The following is a 21,449-nucleotide window of genomic DNA, read 5'->3' as shown; positions in this document are numbered from 1 at the left end:
CTGTGCCATGACTTGTTCCCAGCTGTTCACTGGAAGAGTTGCTTGGACCCTTTATTGCTGCAGTGCCTTTGTAGTAGAAATTTAATTATTTAGAGTTAGAAATAAATTTAGAAATCAAACTGCATGACCTCTCTTGAAGGAGAGGTATTCTCCTCCTGTGAATATCCACTTTTTTTTTTGCCAAGAAAATCAGTTTGAACCCACAGAAATGTTGGAAGAATGAGGAGAAAGGGAAGGATTTTTCACATACTCAGTGTTAGGAAGAGTGATAAGAGTGATAAACTGATTTAAAATATTTTTTATTATAATAAAACAATATATAATAAATTACAGACCTCATTAGCTATGGTTTAATGGTCATACAATAATATATAATAAATATAAATTGTAGCTCTCACTAGCTGTGGTTTAGTGGTCATCTTTCCAAGGGATTTGATTTTAATCATGGTTACAATATATGGAAATTAGGCACCTAAAAACTTGAAAAACCTGGCTACTGCTAGGAAATATTTGGTGTTAAATAGTTGATACATTAAATATCTGATACATCAACTATTTTATGTATTAAATATTTGGTGTATCAAACATTTCACGTACAGAAAGTGCAGCACTAGAGGGATGGGGCTGTACATTCCTTTAAATGCTGGTCCTGTTCACACCCACAGAGGGAAAATATTCCTAAATAACATCCCAAGTGATCCCACAAGAGTCCAAAAGCTCAAAGTTAAACCCAACAGGAGCCATTCCATCCTTTATTGTAATTTTTTCCAAGTCTGCTGTAGTGTGGCACTGAGCAGCTCTGCATTAATCTGATTTTGGAGAGTTAAATCTTGGTTTAGCACAAAGCTGCTACTCCAGGCCTGTGCTTGCCTGCTTGTCAGTGATGCCAAATAATCCCTTTTCTGTCTCAAAATCACCCAAGCCAGGGGCTCAGCAGCTTTCCAAGGAGTTTAGGGTTCCTCAGGCTGGGAAGGAGATTGTGGAGAAGAGAGGGAATGTGATGGAGGTGTAGAAAAAATAAACCTAAAAATCAAAACGGTGGGAAAAGGTGGTTCAGGGTTGAGGGTTCCCCATCTCTGCCCCACCTGGGGCAGGTGTGACAATGTCCTGGAAAATGTGTTTATAGTGCTGGCATGGAATTCTCCTGAATTCCAGCTGCAATTCCGAATTTTTATTTGTTCAGGGTGGCACAACTTATTTTCCTATGGCTTTTCAAGGTAAACCCTGAAGGAACCATTTGTAAATAATACAAAATAATTAATGAAAGGCTCCAGAGGAGCTCAGGCAGCCCTTGTGTTCCTGTGGTGAGGAATTGGTTATCCAGGGGAATCTTCCTGGGGACCTGCAGCTTCTGCAGTGCCAGGGAGGGAGGAAAAGCTGCTGCCCACCTGGAGAGGGGAGATCAGCCCTGGTTTGTACCTCCTACTGCACCCTCAGAGGATTATCCCCTTTAGGAGCCCAGAAAATGCCATTTGTAAGTTTTATTTTATTGATTAGAAGTCAGCCTCTAGAACATTACCTTCCTGTTGGAAGTTCAGGTGTGGTATGTGGTCTCTTTAAATGCCTGGAATTGTTTTTGGTATAAATCATGCAGGTGGCACAGATTCTGTGTCCTGTAACATCTTTTCTCCCCACAATCCTCTTTTAATTTGTTTTTCAAGGTAGTGAAGGTGGTGTTAAAAGTAATGGATTTTCTAATAACTTCTCTAACACAGGTGTTTTATTTGAGCAGGTGATTTACAGATCTCCAGCAGTGCAAAACACTGAGATAGATCAAGTTTTACTTTGAAAAGTTGGGTTTTTATAATGCTATGTGTAAGATATTTTAAATAGGTGTTGTTTGCAACCTAAACTGATTTCTTGTACTTTATTGGAGAAGAAAGCTTGTGCATATTGTAGTTATTTTAATTTAGATGCATTTTTAGGGTGAAAAAAGTGGGACTTCCCAGTATTGCTTGTACTTTTTTTGAGAAGATAAGAAAACTTGTGCATATGATAGTTATCCTATTTTAGATGCATTTTTAGAGTAAAAAAAGTGGCGCTTCCTAATAATAGTTGTGTTTTATTTGAGAAGATAAGAAAACTTGTGTGTGTGTGTGTTGGCTGTTTTATTTTAGATGCAGTTTTTAGGGTGAAAAAAATGGAGCTTCCCAGTAGTGGTTGTGTTTTATTTGAGAAGATAAGAAAACTTGTGCATATTATAATTATCCTATTTTAGATGCATTTTTAAAGTCAAAAAAGTGGAGCTTCCCAGTAATGCTATAAATTCCGAGCTGTCCTACAGTGAGGGAGTACAATGCAAATACGACTTAATAAGATCACAAACTGAATTTCAGCAGAAACAACCAAGATTTACATTAAATTAGGAATTTTAAAACCGATTTAGTTTGTTTTACTGAGCATTTGCTTAATAACATTTCGCCTCCTCACAATCTTTTTAAAGCCAATAATTCGTCTGCGAAGCGCAGGCACATCCTCCCGTGGAAAAATTGGAAGCAACAGCTCCCTCTCTGCAGCCAGGCATCCAGAGCTGGGAAGGAATATTTCAGCTCCACAGAATTTAATAAATCATCCCATTTCCTAATTTGATCATATTAGATGCTGATGTGGAAGGAGCATTTCAAATAGCAGCTCCTCATTAATATACATCAGGCTGGGGAATAGCAGGGAATACTTATGGAGGGATGTCACAGTTCCTGTTCCTTAGTTTACTAAGTGGAACAGGTTGATGTGATCCTGGGTGTTATTTGTCACTGTCTTGCTAAAATGGTTTGGGTCGAGTTATGGAGTCCAGGAAGACGGGGCTGATAAATCAAAAGTGGATTGAGTGGACAGCAGGCAGTGATTGATACTGTGACAGGATATGAGGAAAGGAATCTTGATAGGAGCATGCCCCATATTGAATATGAGAAGGAAAATGGCCCTGGAGTATGGATATTATTCAAGGAAATGAGAATAATAATATCATCTTGAAATTATTGCTGGGTGAAGATTAGGGGAGTTCTTATTAGAATATTCTGCTGCTGTGGCTCCTGCAGGATTCTGGGCTGGATGGAGCCCTGGGAATACTGGGAGAGTTTCCACTGTGATTGTTCTGCCAGTTAATCACATAGAGAATACTCTGCAGCAGAACTTGCTGCACAAATCTTCTAATTCACGGAGCTTTAAATAGAATTAACCAAAAATGTTGACCTTTATTCCCTGATTTCAGCCAATCCTGCAGCTGCCTGTGAATATGCAAGTTTGCTTTATTGTCTGCCAAATGGCTTTGGCTTCTCCCATTATGTTAAACTGCAAACTGCTGCCTTAAAATATCTTTAATGCACTTCAGCTTCAAAATGGACACAAAACCAGCAAGTGCATCTGTACGTGTTGAAGAAGAAAAAAAGATTATATGGGAAGTAATCCTGCCTGGAGAGCTGATCCTTGGCAGCGTGGCTGGAGGAGGTGTTGGATCAGGTTTTCCACCTTGTTTCTTTACCATTGCTCCAGTCTGATTATTCCATGTGCAGGTTATTGCATCCAGGGCAGGGGAGCTGCTGCTCAGGGCTGCCTTTGGCACAGCTTTGGGTTTGGGGATGCAGAAGCAGCTGCCATCATCCCAGCAGTGTGAACTGGAATTAACCTGGGCTCAGCCTGGCAGAGTTCTTTGTGGTTAGCAGTTAATTTGTGCTATTTAAACCCAGAGTCCTCAAGTGCTGTGTGAAAAGAGTCATTAAATAACTGATAGTAAAACCCCACTGATTATGGGTTTTTGGGGTCTTTGAGAGTTTCCCTTTTTAATCCCTTCTGAAAAAAATTGCTGTTATGTATTTTATTGAAGGGTTGGTAGTGCACAGTTTGTGAGACTTTTTAAAGATGGCATCACTGAATGCTTTTGTGTTTGTATTACTGGTACCTGCCAGTAAGGAAAAAAGGAAAATAAGGAAAATAATCTCCTTTTTTCCGTGCAATTATCTTAGTGTGGGATTGAAGTGCTGGAATCTTTCTACATTAAAACCTGGCCTATCAGGCCTCAGAGCTGATAAGAACTAGTGGATCAAGACACAATTTGTAGTAATTTTGTGTCTGTCTGTCCTGCTCAGCACATGCTGGTGGAGAGCTTTTCATGGATTACAGAGCAGGGGCTTCATTATGAGAACTTCAGGAGGGATTTCCTCAAACAGCATTGGCCTAAGAGGAAAATAAAGCTTTTTAGGAGAGAGGAAATTAAAAGGGATGGATGTTTTGAGTGGACAGCAGATAAATAAAGAGTAAAATTGTGATGGAGAGTTTATGGAGGAACAGGAGGATACAGAGGAGAGATTGGTTAAAAAAAAAGAATGGAATTTCTGCAGTGGTGGGCAAAGATCCACTGTAGCTGTGTGGAGTTGGATTGATTGTTAGGGGTGTTGAGGTGTGAATTTCAGGGTGCTGCAGCAGTGGGATTAAAGCTGATGGTGTTCCAGGTGAGAGCAGAGGTGGCACTGAGTGCTGGCACAGCTGATGGTGCTGTTCAGGAAAGGGACAGGCTGGGGACAGGGGGAGCTCTCTGGGCTGCCCATGCAGCTCCTGTGTGTGCTGGGAGGGTGGCACTGGGCTGGGAGAGGCAGGACTGGCTCAGAGTGATGGACAGGGACAGGCAGGGCCCTTGTCCTGAGCAGGGCTGGGCACACAGCTGGGAAATCCCTCTGGAAAGGCCAAAGGAGGAGTTTTCCAAAGGGAAGCAGACAGGAGTCCTGGCAGAAATCAAGCAGTGCTGTTTAATTAGAACATTGCTTTTGAAATTCCTAGCCATTCCATACTCCTGTAATTTTATTCTTCTCATTAATTCTTAGGATTGCCTAATTTTTTGCCTGGTTGTGGCCACTGGAGTTACCCTTCCTTTCAAGTATTGATCTGCAGCTTAGGTTATTTTTTCCCCCCTGTCCTTGCTCCTCAGGTTATCCCACTCAGGTGCAATTATGTGAGGAATCAGTGTAAATATTGCATGTTCCTCTCTCTTTTTACTGCTGGGAAAGTTTTAAGCCTTTGGTCCATTAGCAAATAGATTTAATTAAGATATTGCAGCATTTCTTTCATGAAACTTCAAATAAAAGCTTGGGGCAAGAGGGTGGAATTGACATTACTGAGTGTGATCCTGCTGATGGTAATGTCAGCTCTTGTTTGGTTTTCCCCCAGTAAATCCAACCCTGCAGTTTTTATTTAGGATCTTGTTGCATTCCAGGTTGCATCAGCACCAGCCTCTAAAAATACCCTTTTCTTTTGTTGCAATAAGTGGCTTTTTCAAGAGGATTGTGTCTGTATTTCAAGATCAGTTTGTGTCCGTGGCTGCCCAGGAAGGCCCAGAGGTGGAGCAGGAGCAGTGGGGATATCCTGGAGCAGCAGGCACTGCTGAGCTCATTGCCCACCCTTAATTGACCACTTTGGGAAATTAAACTTCACAAGGCAACGCCAAGGGCCCTCCAGTTATCAATAAAGCCACAGAGCTGCGAGTGACAGCTGCTTTGATGCCTTTCATTGGTGTAAAACCAAAAAAAGGAGCCTTTAAAAAGCTCTGAATGCGGAAGTGCTGCTCATTGGGAGATCAGGCTCAGGTCTGATTGCAGGGAAAGTTGGGTTTTGTGCAGCCCAGGTGTTGGGTACACAAAATATGTTTAAAGCAGAGCTCATCATTGCTCCAGAACCTCTCATTCCTCCCTTTGGAAAAAGGGGTCTTTGCAGGGTGTTGGGATTTTTAGTGCTTCAGTTTTCTGTTTGGAAAAGGAACTCCCCTTAGTGAGGAGCTGCCTTTTTGATTTCAGTGTGTCTACATTCTAAACCACTACGTATTTTAACTTTTTTTTTTTTTTTTTTAATTCTCTTTTTCATCTGCTACCAAAGCTCAGGCCATGAAATAGAATCTGTTTTTTCTGTGCTGCAGAGCTCGTGTTTCTCAAGGCAGCCCTGCAAAAGCAGATGTCTTGAGGATGCCCTGGTAATCCAAGACCCTCTTGGCTCTGTAAATTGTTGCTTTTCCAGGGTTCGTTTCTAGGAGTGATTTTCCCCACTGTGAAACACAAAACAGTAGAATTTAGTAGTAAAAATTGACTCTTTATTCCCATCTTTTACTCTTTCTAATTCTGATAATGAATGACAGGAGCAGAATCTGGTTAAAATGATGAAGACAAAAAAAGTGGATTTCTGCCAAAAAAGTGATATGGAGAGGTTATGTTTGGTGTGGAGTGATAGAGCAAGGGGAAATGAGTTCCCACTGCCAGAGGGCAGGGCTGGATGGATTTTGGGAAGGAATTGTTCCCTGGAGGGTGGGAAGGGCTGGGATGGGATTCCCAGAGCAGCTGGGGCTGCCCCGGATCCCTGGCAGTGCCCAAGGCCAGGTTGGACACTGGGGCAGTGGGAGGTGTCCCTGCCGTGGATGTGGATGAGCTTTAGGGTTCCTCCCAACCCAGAGCATGCCCTGGTTGTCTATAAACCAGCATCCATGCCCTGGAATCCTTTGCTGTCAGTTTTTGTGGGATTGCAGGCATTGCTCCTTACAGGACGTGGCTGTGTGGGCAGGGCAGTCACTGCTGCAGGCAGCCTTTGGGGACCTTTGTATCAAACCTTATCCCATAAAACTCCATTTTCCTGTGGGGTCCAGGTTGGGCCATTCCCCAAGTGTGCTCTGGGAGTGAGTCCATGATTAATCTGATGAAAACTCTGCTACCCTGCCGCTCCTGGCTGTCCTTTCATCCTTTGTGCTGCCTCTCCTCCCACATCTGAGCTCCTGAGCTTTTCCATTTTTCCAGTTTCCAACGCTGAGTCTCCCAAAAATTCCAGAGCAAGCTGTAGAGCTGATGATTCATCTGCTCCTGGTGCAGCTTTATTGGCATCAAACCCCAGCCCTGGCAGAGCCATGGCAAAGCTGCACCTGACTTCAGTGATTCCAGGTTATCCCAAGCTGGGGTGTTCTAGGGAGAAAAGGTTCCCAAAAGAAATGGGATAATTGCAGGCATGTGCAGAGCTTTTGTCCTTCTGCTGTTAAACTAGAGTGTGAGCAATTTTCTGAACAAAATATTGAATGTAAAATGTGTGGTGAGGGTAATAAAAAGATGGGAAAACTCGGATTTGTTTTTGCATGGTGTAACTGAATACAGGGGTATCAGATATATAATGTATATTTAAAAAACTGAAAGCTAGAAAGATATGGGAATTTAGTATCTCTACCATAATTGTAACTGTAACTAAAATATTTTGATTGTACTCTTGTAGAATTTTATTTTGAGTCAGAATTTTCTGCAAAATTCTTACATGCAAAGCCCCAAAATCCTGGGAAATGTTTCAATGGGGGGAGTTCCTTATCCATAGGCATTGTTGTAAGATATTCTCCAGTTGTGTTTTTTATTGGATCATATCCATATCTCTTAGGAAGGCAACCTCTCAATGAATTTAAAGGGTCAGGTCATGCTCAGCTCAAAAAACTGATGTAAATTCTGGTTGTAATTCTGTGCCATGGATTTAGATCCTAGAAATGAAGGCAAGGCCAGCAGTATGGGTTTATTATTTGTAATTCTGTATAAACTCTTAGGTATCTGTTTTTCTTCCATGGTTTTGGGTTCTCCTCTATGGAAACATGCAGGGATAAATTGAATTGTGATAGAATTTAAATTAATCTGTGGCACAGCACTGGAAATCTGTTTCCAGTCTATATCAAAAAGAGATGCTAAAAGTTTTCCTGTTAAAGCTCTGAGCTTCTTGGTTGGAGAATGTGTGAAAAAAAAAAAGCAAAGCCTTTTCCTATTTTTCTCCTATATAGTCTTCTTGAAGTTCTTCCAAATTAGATTTTAAATGCCAATTAGGAGGTTGAATATACTAAAATAAAAGCAAATACAACCAAAATGGCCTCACCTTATGGCTAGTTAGGCTTTTTCTCTCAAAAGCAGAACCTTTGCTCTGAGCATGGCTTTGAGAAAGATATTCAGCTTAATGAACACATTAATTAGAACCATAACTATTTATAAGATAATTAGAAACGAAGCACGGTAAACTGGGCTTTTCCTGCAATTAATGGAGGATTAATTACTGGAGGTAATGAAGTGGATTTTTAAATGCATTAAGGTGAAGTACAGAGATGTGCAAGGCTTTGTGATAGTTGCATAATTATTCCAGGCTGTTTGAGCAGAGCTCCTATGAGCTCGCTAATAAGCATCATTGCATCATTATGTATGCACTTAAAAAGACTTACCACCAAAATGACTGCCTAATTATTTCTAATTGGCAGGACTCTGTGTAGTCATTGAGCTGTTTGTAGCCATTTTAAGGTTCATTTAACTATCCTTGGGGCCATGTGATAGATGGAAAAAAGCTCCTGCTCCGCGCTGGCCTTGGCTGCCGCCGTTAATCAGTTTTGGTGGGCTCCAGTTTGAAATGCATTTGCTCCTGCAGAGGTCAAAACCTGAAGTAGTCCAAGCAAAGTTTGGCTTTTTGAAGCCACTTGACTGTATTCATTAGCAATTAGTAAAATAATTGTGTCTGTGGCTGTGTTTGGATTTCTGTGGGGCCGGGTGTGCTTTCATCGCCGGCCCTTCTCACGGCACATCAGCTTCCCAGGAATCCAAACCTTCTTCCCAGAGCCCCTTCAGTGCTGTGCCATATGTTCAGCTGCAGCACCTTGCTTCAGTCATTTGTTCCCTGATCCAGCTCCCAGCGTTTCACCGGCAGCAGCTCCTGGTGGAAGTTTGTGCCCTGGGACAACGCTGGGAATCTCTGAGGAACCAGGACTGAGCCCTGGGAGGGGCAGCCAGGAGCAGGCAAACCCTGCTGTTCCCCAGGGTTTGGGGCTCTGGGGCATCCATTCCCCAGCTGCTGACAGCTCTGATCCCCAAGGACATCTCCCAGCAGCAGGAATAATCCCAGCTGTGTGTTGGGTCAGTGCAGGCAGCAGTGATTCCATTGGAAATGTTGTGACGTGAAAACCTCTCCTGTTTGGAGAGGCTGGAATCAGTCTGGAGGGGCTTGATCTGCCCAGCTCTGTGGGGCTGAACGTGAGATCCCGTGAGGAGAGTGCCTGGGGAGGTGCTGGGTGTAATCACAACCATCTGCAGGGCACTGTGAGCTACAGGAGCCACTCGTGCAGCTCGGGGGGCACTGGCAGCAAACTGCAGCCTGAGAAAGGAAAGGTCAGCAGTGCCATTGGGCCACAAAAAATGGGCTTTGGGGAATTCAATATTAATGCAGAACCCAAACAATTATTGTGGTTCAAGTGTAAGGTTGATTAAAAAGAGCTATGAATTAGAAAACAAACAAAATGTCATTTAGTCATGAGATATTGGTTCAAATCACAGATATTTGTTCAAATCACAGATAAAGGATTAAAGCAAGTGAATTGTGGCAGTGTAAATGAAAATAAAAACAAATCCTTAAGGAAAACTGCAGAATTGTTTCAGTTTTTTAGAAACTGGTTTAATTGTGAGACTTCTCTAAGGGTAATATTTTGATTACTCTGTAAGCAAATATTCAATACAGAAAAATGATGTAAAATACAAATAGCCTTTCTTATTCATTAGGCATTTTATTTTATGGAGTCCCATCAAATATGTGGTCATGGAAATTGCTCAGTAGATTATCAGAACTAGGAAATGCATTTTAGAGTGAAACTACAGCTTCCAATTACATCCATATAATATGGAAAATGGGAAATTAAATTAGAATTTCAGTGAAAATGGTACCCACTTCCTCAGAGGGTGATGGTGGGAGAATGGGGTGTTCCTCATTCCCCTGAAAGGAATGTTGGAAATATGGATGTTGTGGGTGAGGCAGCAGGAAAAAGCCAGAGCTGGAGCATTCTGGTGGCTCTAAAATACCTGAATTCTGGGGTGTTCCCTCACTTCAGCCACATGGAAAGGTGGAATTCTCTGAATAATCCACTGAAGCTTTGGCCTTGCTCAGAGCATCGCTCCTGGTGAGTGCAGCTGGAGGTTGGGCAGCAAAGCCATGGGGTCTGTGCTGCCCCAGCTCTGGGCTTGAAGGATTGTTGGGGTGGTTCCAGCTCACCCCCAGTGACCCTCAGGTGATGGGGATGGGAAGGGCTGGGTGGGATGCAGCTCTTTGCCCTCTGCAGCATCCAGGAGTGTCCAGAACAGAAATGCCCGAGATTCGGAGCTTGGTCAGCAGCAAGGGGGGAAAAAGCTGGAGAAACATGAAAAATACATCATTAAAAAACCCAAAATACACAGCAGTAACAGCTGGGGACACCCAGTGACCCCCAGAGGGGTGTCAGACACATTTCCCTTGGTTAGTACCTTGGTAACACAATACAAGTTACACTTTTCAGTTCTAAAATCCCATTCTATTCCTGTTCCCTCCCCTCAACACCCCAGGATGCTGTTAATGGTGTTAATGAACACCTTGGTGGTGTGAATCTTCCCAGAGCTGTGGGGACAGAATTGTGCAAGGTTTTGAGTGACACAACAGGTACTGGTTTGTTTTTGGAATTTATTTTTGGAATTTATTTTTGGAATTCTTCAGCTGCCTGGTTTGGGTAATACTCTAAGTGATGGAAAGAATTCATTTTTCATTTTAATTCTTGTCTTGAGGTCTGGAAATGCAGGTGAACGTGGTCCATAAGAGCTGCTGCAGAGTCAGGAGCCTGTCACTCTTTGCTGGGTGAGCTGTGGCTTTGTGAGTTTCTTTTCTGTTTTAAACAAAAAGCAGAACTTGGAAGAAAGTTCCATGAGACCCTTTTTTGAACAAAACCTAGCTATGAAGAAATCACATCATAATTCACCTTTATTCCCCATTTAAATTAGCACTGACACCAACCAGTTTGTGCTCAGCATCATCAGCTGATCAGAACAGTCAGAACATATTTTGAAATATAATTATTAAGTACTTCTTGCTTTATGGGTTTTTTTTTAAACAATCTAGATTTTGTTGTTTCTTTCTTTCTGGTGTGATTTATTTGACAATATTTTATGTAACTATTACACATTCCATGAGGAAAACACTAATTTTTAGACTAGTAAATGAAATACTGAGAGTTTTCTTCCCTGGAGTTTTTAATTAGCCATAAGAATCGGGCTTTGGGAGGGACAGGACAGGGTTAGAGGTGGTAACTCCCAGAAAAGGAGATTTTGGGGCTGATAAAGGTGGCAGCTCCGTGCTCTTCAGCAGTCTGCAGGAGTGGAGCTGTTCAGTTTTCATCCAGGGGAATGTTGGAAACAGCTCCTGCCTTCCTCTGCCTGCTCTGTGTTTGTTACATGCAAAATATTCAAAGGGAGATGCATCCAACTTGCATGGAAATCAGGGAATTACCCCTGTGTTTATAGAGTGTGCACTGGAAAATAGACACAAAATATCCAAACTCTTTATGCTGTTATGTTGTCCCTCCCCAGGATTTTGAGTGCATGGTGTGAAGTATTTTTGTTTTTCTAAAACCTTTTCATGAATTAATTTTTTGGAGTCCAGTTATAGCAATTTTCATTAAAAATGTTAAGTTTATTTTGTTTTTATTTTGGGAAAAGGAGGTATTCTAAAAACCTTTCTGTGTTCTTCATAAACACGTGGTGGTAAAAAGTACAGGTGGAATACCTTAAATTTTTTTACGTCTCATAAAATTTAAACCTCAGCCTGTCTGGTTATCACTGAATTAAAGAAAAAAATTGCCTTTTTTAAAAGCTGTGAGCACAGAGAATGGGTTCATTTGTTTTACTCAGGAAAAGGCAGAGACACAGCTTTTCATCCAGGTGTTATCATTTGTGTTGCTTGTGGTTATTATGAATCTAGTCAGTCTCAATATTCTGTCTTCCAAATTAGGTATTTATTTCTAGGAAATGCCTTAATCCTGTCTTTGGGCAGATTTTTTCTTTGCCTTTTAAATGGTGTTGCAGTGTTGAAGAATGAGGAATATTCAGTTTTTTTTCCCCTGTTGTTTCAATTTTGGCTCTGTGCTGGTGGCACTTTGAGATCTCAGTTGCCAGTGCTGCTGCTGCATGACCTAAATTGGGATTTTTTGGGGTTTTTTGCAGTTTCTGAGAGCAGGTGGTGTCCTGGTGTGTAAGCTGATTTCAAATATCTGTTTAGGTCATTCCCTTCAGCTGTCTAATATCAATTTGGGGATGTAAGGACACACAGATATTACAGAGTCCTTAAGCTCAGCCCATCACTGGGGCCTCAGTCTTGGAGGTTTTATGATCCCAAAACCTGAACTATTGGGCTTGTCCCAGTCAGACAGAGGAGCAGTGTTTACCTGTAATTAATCTGAGGCACAGGGGAAGTGGAAAATCTCAACCTGAAAATCTCTCCTGTCTGTCCCTTAACATTTTACCATAATATCAGAGGTGTTGTCAAATTTACAACAAATAATTGCCTGGCTGGTGATTCCATCTGGAGAATGAATTGGAGCCTTTTCCATGCTCTGGGATCCATCCAGGGCAGATGCAGAGGCACTAATGCCTGCACAGGCAGGGAGGGATAATCTGGGCTGTTTGTCCACAGTCCTGCAGGAAAGCTGCACCTTTGTTTTGTCAAATGGATTCCAGCTGCTTGGAGAAGGGAGTAACTCCACGTGCTTGTAAGAATTAATTACAGGGGCTGGTGGATCTGCTTGCTCATAGAATGTGGGGCTCGTTTGTTCCTGTGGAATTCAAGTTTTTCCCTTTTTTTTGGAGAAAATATAAAATGTCTTTCTTCCAGGATTGCAGCATTTAAGTTTTCATTCAGCTCATTTTTTCCTGGTTGCTTTTCCTCAGCCTAAGCAGGGGCAGTTCTGGGATTTGCTTGGGAGAGGAAGGAATTTCCTTGCTGGTGTCTTTGTGTGGCAAATAAGGAACTGTTGTGTTTTGCCTCACCTCGTGCTTTAAACTTTTTGTATGTCCAGAAGACAAGTTGGGTGTTCTCAACTCAAAGGAGCCTTTTTTTGTGTTTTGTTTCCAGATGATTGGAGTAATGTCAACATTATCTTATCAACATTAACTTTGGTTTCATATGGAAGCTTTTATCTAATGTACCTGCAGCTGGGTATTGCACCCTTTTGTTTTTTTTTAGGTGTATGTGGGGTTTTTGCCCTTGAATTCCAAGACTGCTTTGAATGAGAGAGGACAAGGAATGGGAGAGACTTTTGGCTGTTTATTTAATAGGACAATGTGCCAGTTTCTGTATTAACTTTGGTTTCTTTATTATTTTATTCCCTAAAGATCATTAGAATTAGATTGCAGATTTTTCTGCTCAGTCATGACATGGCTACAGGAATATAGGGTTAGAAAAAAGTCCTGCTTTGGGAGACACTCTGAGAAGAGGTGAGGGAAATTGATGTCAGGGAAAACCAGATGGGTTGTTATCTGATAATCTTAATTTGAAGCTGAATTTTAGGAAGGAGTCTTTAAGCAGATTGACAAGAGAAGTAAATGGTGCATCTCCCTTCCATCCATGGGTTGCAGGCAGGGAGGTGTCCCTGGATCCCAGGGATGTGCAGGGAGGTGTCCCTGGATGCCAGGGATGGATGTGCAGGGAGGTGTCCCTGGATCCCAGGGATGTGCAGGGAGGTGTCCCTGGATCCCAGGATGGATGTGCAGGGAGGTGTCCCTAGATCCCAGGGATGTGCAGGGAGGTGTCCCTGGATCCCAGGGATGGGTGTGCAGGGAGGTGTCCCTGGATGCCAGGGATGTGCAGGGAGGTGTCCCTGGATCCCAGGGATGGATGTGCAGGGAGGTGTCCCTGGATGCCAGGGATGGATGTGCAGGGAGGTGTCCCTGGATGCCAGGGATGTGCAGGGAGGTGTCCCTGGATCCCAGGATGGATGTGCAGGGAGGTGTCCCTGGATGCCAGGATGGGTGTGCAGGGAGGTGTCCCTGGATGCCAGGGTGTCCCTGGATGCCAGGGATGGATGTGCAGGGAGGTGTCCCTGGATCCCAGGGATGGATGTGCAGGGAGGTGTCCCTGGATGCCAGGGATGTGCAGGGAGGTGTCCCTGGATCCCAGGGATGTGCAGGGAGGTGTCCCTGGATCCCAGGGATGTGCAGGGAGGTGTCCCTGGATGCCAGGGATGTGCAGGGAGGTGTCCCTGGATGCCAGGATGGATGTGCAGGGAGGTGTCCCTGGATGCCAGGGATGTGCAGGGAGGTGTCCCTGGATGCCAGGGATGGATGTGCAGGGAGGTGTCCCTGGATGCCAGGATGGATGTGCAGGGAGGTGTCCCTGGATCCCAGGATGGATGTGCAGGGAGGTGTCCCTGGATCCCAGGATGGGTGTGCAGGGAGGTGTCCCTGGATGCCAGGGATGGATGTGCAGGGAGGTGTCCCTGGATCCCAGGATGGGTGTGCAGGGAGGTGTCCCTGGATGCCAGGGATGGATGTGCAGGGAGGTGTCCCTGGATCCCAGGATGGATGTGCAGGGAGGTGTCCCTGGATGCCAGGGATGGATGTGCAGGGAGGTGTCCCTGGATGCCAGGGATGTGCAGGGAGGTGTCCCTGGATCCCAGGGGATGTGCAGGGAGGTGTCCCTGGATCCCAGGATGGATGTGCAGGGAGGTGTCCCTGGATCCCAGGGTGTCTCTGGATCCCAGGGAGGTGTCCCTGGATGCCAGGGATGGAGGTTCTGGCACAGCACTGTGGCCCCAAGGCTCATTTAGGGAGCTCCATGTGTTTGGGGTTGTTCTCCTCCTCCCAGCTGATCTCCTGTGGGTTTTCCAGCACCTCACTGATGTCCAGGACATGCTGGATGTCCTTCCCAAGGACTCCTTAGGATAACCAGGGCTTTGTGGCAGAGGAGGCACCTTCATCCCCCTTGGAATCCAGAGCAGGAGGTTCTCCAGGAGTCTGTGTGTGCCAAACCAGCTGCTGTAGAATTCCAGCAGTTCCCATCCCTGGGTTCTTCTCTCCATCTGCATCCCTGTCCTCTCCACGCTGCCTTGCTGTGTTTTTCAAAATGACACTTGTGGGAATTTTACCTCTACCAATGTTTGATCATGTAGTTACCATGATTTAGAAGTGCAGAGTTGCTGGGCTGAGTTGGTGCTGGTGTTTGGTGAATGCATTTCCCCAGCTCTGCATTTGGCATAATTTGCCACACAAAGATACCAGCAAGGAAATTCCTTCCTCTCCCAGCCAAACCCCAGAACTGTCACTGCTTAGGCTGAGGAAAAGGCAAGCAGGAAGAAATGGGCTGAGTGAAAGTTTAAATGATGCAATCCTGGAGGAAAGACATTTTACATCATCTCCAAAAAAGCTCATGGTTGTTCCAGTTCTTGTTTTTATTTCATCCTGCTTTTCTCTGGCACTGTGGGATGATACTTTTTAAAATCTTAAATATTCCCTTATTCTGAAATATGTTTTGTCACTTTCCAACTCTCAGACTGCTGGTTTGGAACACCTTTGCCCTCTTAGCATCAGTCTCATTTCAGGTTGAAACTCTGACTCTGCTGCTGCCTGCTTTTGTTATCACTCACCTTATATTGAACAGTCAATTTTTAAAAATTACTATTATCATACATATTATCTATATTTAACTTCCTCAAAGCCATGCACTTGAAAATTGCAAGCTAATAATGACCTGCAATGTTTATAGAGGCAGCTACATTTGTATTATATATACATCTTTAATAATTTCTGCAGTCTGAATGACTGCAATTGATACCTGATATTATTTTACCTTTCCAGCAACTTGTACCATGATTTTTTTTTTCCCTGGTGGTGAAGTTGAGTTAAACAAGGAACTTTCTCTTAATATGCTTTGAAAGAGAACATGGCATTTTGCTGCAATGCCTTGTGTGTTTGCACTCTGGCTTTATTAGCAGTCTGAGCAGCCAGCCTTGATGCAGCGCAGTTGTTCCATTGTTCAGCCCTTGGATTTATGGCTGAAGTATTAAAGAGACGTGAATTTGTTGGCTTTTGTTTGTGGCCATTGAGCTAAAACTCATCTAATAAGGCTTGTGTCAGGTGAGAGATGCTGAGAAGAATTCCAGGGGAGAAGTTGACGTCTCAGCACCCTTCTTTGGAGTGGGGGGTGCTGTTTGCCAAGAAAACAGGTTATTTTTGCAAAAACTGATCTTTCCTGGAAGAGCTCAAAGAGAAGAAAACAAACCTTGTCTTGGTTTTGGGCTCCAATTCCTCCTTCCATTTAAAAAAAGTCTCTCTTTTGCAGTTGTAACCTTTTGAAGAGATTAGATTGGACCTCTAAGATAGAGTTCAGTGCTTTAGTGCAATATAATTGGGGAAATACTAAACGCCACTGACCTCATTTCCTTTAGAACAATGAGAATTAATAGTTGCACGTTTTATTAGGCTGATATTCCAGATGTAGTGTACATTTAATTAAGTGTAGTTTCCTTTTGGTTATGGTATGTGGCTCTGCTTTTTGTCGCAAATTCTTTCTAGTTTTACAGTTTTCCACATGTTTTCTTTCACCATTTATGATTTTTTCAAAGCGGGGCTATAAGGATTTAAATCACTTTAGCATGCAGCAAAACAGTTCCCATTCAAACAATAAACGCCATTTTAAAAAGCCTTTAGATCTTCTGTCACTTCATAAATATAAATGTATAAAAACATTATGCAGTTGTAGTGCCCACCTGCTAATTAAATGCAGATTTCCTCAAACTTGTTTTAAAATCCGCTTATTTGTTTCAACTCTGTCTCTGCTCAGAATACATATGGCCCTTGTGAAACTAATTATGCTTATGGAGCAGCTGTTAAATTTAGTGCAACTAATTTTATCCAATATTTTACATTTTAATTGATTACCTGTGAAGAAATTAGCAAATTAACACTTATTGTGCAGTAACTGAATGGGCTTTTATGGGGACTTTCAATTTTTACAAGCGGCCCGAGTGCTGATGGAATAAAGCCATTTCTTAGGGCTGGAGATAGGGAACTTATTGGTGAGCCTTGATTATCTGGTGTGAGAATTTAGGGATCCCGAGTGATGCCAAGCATCTGTGTGTTCTGCAACTTAGACATGAAAAGCAGATTGGAAAGTAATGGCTTTTCACAGAATTTTGGGAACATATGGGCTTATCTGGATCTAAGAACCCTTTGAAGATCTTTGAACTTGACTAAATGACTTAACCTTTGGCATGGTGGGTGGGTGTTCTGGGTGTTGTTGGGGGGGAAGGGGATCCATGCTGCAAATCTCCTCTACAGCTTCATTTTTTGGTGGGTTTTTTTCCCCCCCTTTGGTAGTTCCGTAATTTGAACATTTGGGGTCTTGCTTTAATAGGACTAATTGTGATTCTTGTTATTTTTCAACAGCAGATAAAATAGAAAATCTGTCTGCTCTGCCAGATCTGTGGCCTTTTCTTGTGGTTTGGTGCTGAGCTGGGGACACAGATGACTTTTGGGAGCTCCATTTCAGGAAGTCTTATCTTGGTTTCCTGTCCTGTAGATCTTGCAAGATACTTTAATAGGAATTAAGGAACAGTAGAGAGAGACTCTTCCCAAGGCCATGCAGTGATGGGACATGTGGGAATGGCCTGAAGCTGGTGGAGGGGAGGTTTAGATGGGATATGGGGAAGGAATTCATCCCTGTGAGGGTGGTGGGACACAGGGAGGCTGTGCCATGGCAGGGCCACCCTCCACTGTCCCAGGGAGCTCCAATCCCTGCCTTGGACACTGCCAGGGAAGGGGAAATTTGGTGCAATAACTCTTTCAATTTTTAAAAGCTGTTTCCTGTGTATAAATGTCACCTGCCACCAGTTCTGCACAGACATGGGAACGAGCAGGAATCCAGGAATTGAGCATCCAGCCTGCCTGGGCTGAATTTGTTACTTGCACCTGCAAAAGGTAGAGCTGAACTCCGGTTCAGATTTGAGCTGAGAAACTGGAATTCTTTAGCAAGAAATATTTTAGATTCCTGTTATTCCTGGGGAAAGGACTGTGCCATTAAATGAGGAGAGTCCCTGCATCAATTAAAGGTGATTTGTGTTGCTACAGGGCTTTGTTTTGTTGTTTGGGGTTGATTTTCTGTTTTGGACTTACCTGCAGTTCTGAGAAGCCAGGGTTACCTGGGAATACTGGATTTAGGGCAGTGCTCTGTAAATCTGTGCTGCCTCATCATGATGTTTGTAAAAACAGTGTCTCTGTGCCAAACAAAAATTACATTTAATATCAAGAATGTTCTTTCAAGTCAAAACCTCCTCTGCCTGAGGAGTAAGGATGGATGGACACTCTTACATTCATGATGACACACTAAAAATCCATTTTGAGCCAGCAAATGCTCTCCAGTTAAGAATCCAGCACTGCAGTGGTAATTTGATCTATTTATTAGTGTTAATAGAGTGGCCAGGATGGGAGAGCTGCTGTTGGAAGGTACCAGCTGCTGAAACAGGAACCCAGCCCTGACCCCTGGAGCTGCTCCTGGCAGGAACAGGGACCTGAACTCCCATGTGCTGGACAAATTCCAGAAATGTAATTTATAGCCTCATCTGGATGGAGGGTTTTCTTTTGCTTAGTCTATTGTTGAGTTTTATTAAGCAGTTGTTGTTTCATAAAAGGAGGGGTTTTGTCTGTGTGATTTGGCTTTTAAAGGCTTTGGGAGTTTTGCACTCCGAGAGGTGCTAAAGGAACTTTTTATACTGTTTTAAAAATTTCCCTATTTCCATCAGTACTTGATGGAACTTTTCCATGAAGTGCCATCAGAACTTTCATGGGAATCATGGAATTGTAGAATCATGGGATGGTTTGGGTTGGGAAGGACCTTAAAGCCCATCTCATTCCATGCCTGCCCTGGGAGGGACACATCCCAAAGGCCAGGGTGCTCAGGTGAGAGGAACCAAGGAAAACTTGACCTGATTTTTCCCAAATATCCCTTGTCCACTCAGGTAGCATTGATCCATGCCAAATTATTAAATAAAACCTGGAAAATCTTCTACAAGAAATTCAGGAATAATGAAATAATTTTGGACGCACAAAGAACCAGCCCTAATACTTCTGGATCTTTTTTTCCATTTTGTTAATGGATGAATCCATTGTGTCTTTTAAGTTATTTTGCATCTCTTTTCAGAGCAGGAGCAACATTTTCTTTTTCACTTCTTTTGCTAAATTGTCAGTTTAAAGGTATTAAATTGTGACACGTGCTCCATTATTAGGTGTATTTATTAAATACATTAATAATTGAAATTAAATAATTGAAATTAAATAATAAAATATAACAAGGCTGAGGTGAGGTGCTGATGAGAAATGGCTGAGTTGTTCTGATGATGAAATTTTGTAACTGTGAAGTAGGGCAGTAAGATCTCTGAGATTCTCACTCTAGACCTTCAAGGCATTTAAAGTGTTTGTGCTCAGGGCTGAGGAGCCAAAAGCTTCCAAAACCTGGAACTGAAACCCTTGGTAGCAAACTGAGCCTGCTGATGTCAGATGTCTGACTTCACTCACTGTGGTTTTTGCAGAAAAATGTTACCTAGATGTCTCTGTGGAGGAAGGCAGAGGAATTGGTGGTATTTTGTTAGGCTAATTTTGTATTTTACACTTTGGGGATCCTTTTTGTCTGCCTAGAAGCAGCCTCTTCTTTAGTGAAGGAGAACCTTCCTTCACTATTTGGCTGCTTCCCACAGGAGTTTTGGTGACTCCTCTTCTGCTTGTTTAGATAATCCAATAGATCCTGTTAAAATATTTACCCTGTTTTAATCAGAATCTCTTCCCCAGTTGTTTTGGGGTCATTTTTTCCTGTCAGTCACCCTGATGCCTTCAGCTTTTGTATTTCCCAGATTCTGCACTGCATTCTAGCAGTGTATAACCCTGAGCTCCACACACAGTGCCAGCAGCTCTGCTCACAGCCCAGGCACACAGAACAATCCCTGTCCAGCCCCAGAGCCAAGGACAGCGCTGCAGCTTCAGCCCAAACCCTGCAAACAGCAGGGAATGGAGGGGAGAAACTGGGAGGGTGGGACTGCACAACCTGGGGCTGGAATTGGACAATGAACCCACCATGGAAAGGGACCAAAACTTATAAAAGTGTGAGAACTTGTGACTTGGGGTCCATTTTGGGTCTGTTTTGGGTGTAGCCTTGGTCAGGCTCTTGTGCTGCCCAAGGTGTATCCTTTGAAGGCATTTTAATAAATTCCTGTTTGATTCCTTTAACTCTGCCCAGCCTCTGTTCCAGGCAGCCTCTTTAGGTATCAGTCACCATCCCTGGTTGTGTTTAAAAGCAGACTGGATGTGACACTCAGTGCCAGGTTTAGCTGGCATCTTAGGGCTACGATGGACTCAATGGTCTTGGAGTGTTGGATTCCTGGACACTGAGAATTTCAGACTTTCTGTGCTACCAGGCACTGACCCCTGAGAGAGCACTGCATTGACCTGAGGCCATGGAGAAGCTTCCAAAATGGAATGATAGAACTGGGATTGTGAGTGTGGGGTTTGAATAGAAATGTGTGATATCACAGGGTGGGAAAGTCAGAGTATGGGGTTTTAGAATATAGTAATATACATAAAGCAGGATGGAGGTTTTAGGGTGGAGACTGGTCCTCCTTCTTCTTTAGAGGTTTGGGTGGTATTTTGTAGTTGGACAGAAAAGTCAGCATTGCAGACTTTGAGTGATCAGTTATTGGGTTAAAAGTAAATAATTTAGGTGTCATTTCTTAATGGGATAGTTTAGCCTTGAAATACCTTGTATAGTAAGATAGTTAGCCCTTTTTGTAGCATGTTAGTAAGAGAGCCCCCAGCGGCTCTCTGTATTGTCCAATTCTTGTAGGAGTACAGCATGTCCTTGTTCTGCCAAGATCCTTCTCCAGGTGGTGTCTGTGTGTCCCTGCAGGTCACAGCAGCGCTCCTGCAGCTACAGCAGCGAGGGGTCCAGCCACAGGAGAACCCCCAGCAGGTCCCTGTGTTCCTTCAAAGTAACTCTGCAATCTGCAGGCCAGGGCTGTCCAATTCTTGTAGGAGTACAGCATGGCCTTGTTCTGCCAAGAACCCTTCCCCACCTGGTGTCTGTGTGTCCTTGCAGGTCGCAGGCGTGGCAGCATTCCTACAGCAGCAGCAGCGAGAGGTGCAGCCACAGGAGAACCCCAGCAGGTCCCTGTGTTCCTTCACAGTAACTCTGCAATCTGCAGGCCAGGGCTGTCCAATTCCTGTAAGAGTAGGGCATGTCCTTGTTCTGCCAAGAACCCTTCCCCACCTGGTGTCTGTGTGTCCCTGCAGGTCACGGTCATGGCAGCGCTCCTACAGCCGCAGCAGCGAGAGGTGCAGCCACAGGGCTGGGTCCCTGTGTTCCTTCAAATTCACTCTGTCACCTGCAGGCCAGGGCTGTCCAGTTCTAGCAGGAGTACAGCATGGCCTTGTTCTGCCAAGAACCCTTCCCCACCTGGTGTCTGTGTGTCCCTGCAGGTCACGGCAGCGCTCCTACAGCCGCAGCAGCGAGAGGTCCGGCCACAGGAGAACCCCCAGCGGGTCCCGGGAGCGCCGCAAGGGCAGGGACAAGGACAAGGACAAAGCCAAGGACAAGGGCAAAGGGAAGGAGAAGGAGATCCACAGTACCAAGGCTGGGTGAGTGAAACAGCA

The 21,449-nt window shown here is 43.7% G+C and overlaps 1 protein-coding gene across 1 annotated transcript in view; it reads left to right on the top strand.

Moving 5' to 3' along the window:
* Positions 1-21,449, top strand: part of RSRC1 (arginine and serine rich coiled-coil 1) — a 99,444-nt gene that overhangs the window by 5,516 nt on the left and 72,479 nt on the right. Inside the window, exon 5 of the mRNA XM_077184234.1 lies at positions 21,276-21,434. Within this exon, the coding sequence (XP_077040349.1) occupies positions 21,276-21,434 (159 nt within the window). The remainder of the gene's footprint in view (positions 1-21,275; positions 21,435-21,449) is intronic.

This window comes from Agelaius phoeniceus, chromosome 10 (assembly GCF_051311805.1).
Source record: "Agelaius phoeniceus isolate bAgePho1 chromosome 10, bAgePho1.hap1, whole genome shotgun sequence".
Classification (NCBI taxonomy): domain Eukaryota; kingdom Metazoa; phylum Chordata; class Aves; order Passeriformes; family Icteridae; genus Agelaius; species Agelaius phoeniceus.
Note: the sequence above shows the minus strand (reverse complement) of the source record. Positions and strands in the feature narration are given on the sequence as shown.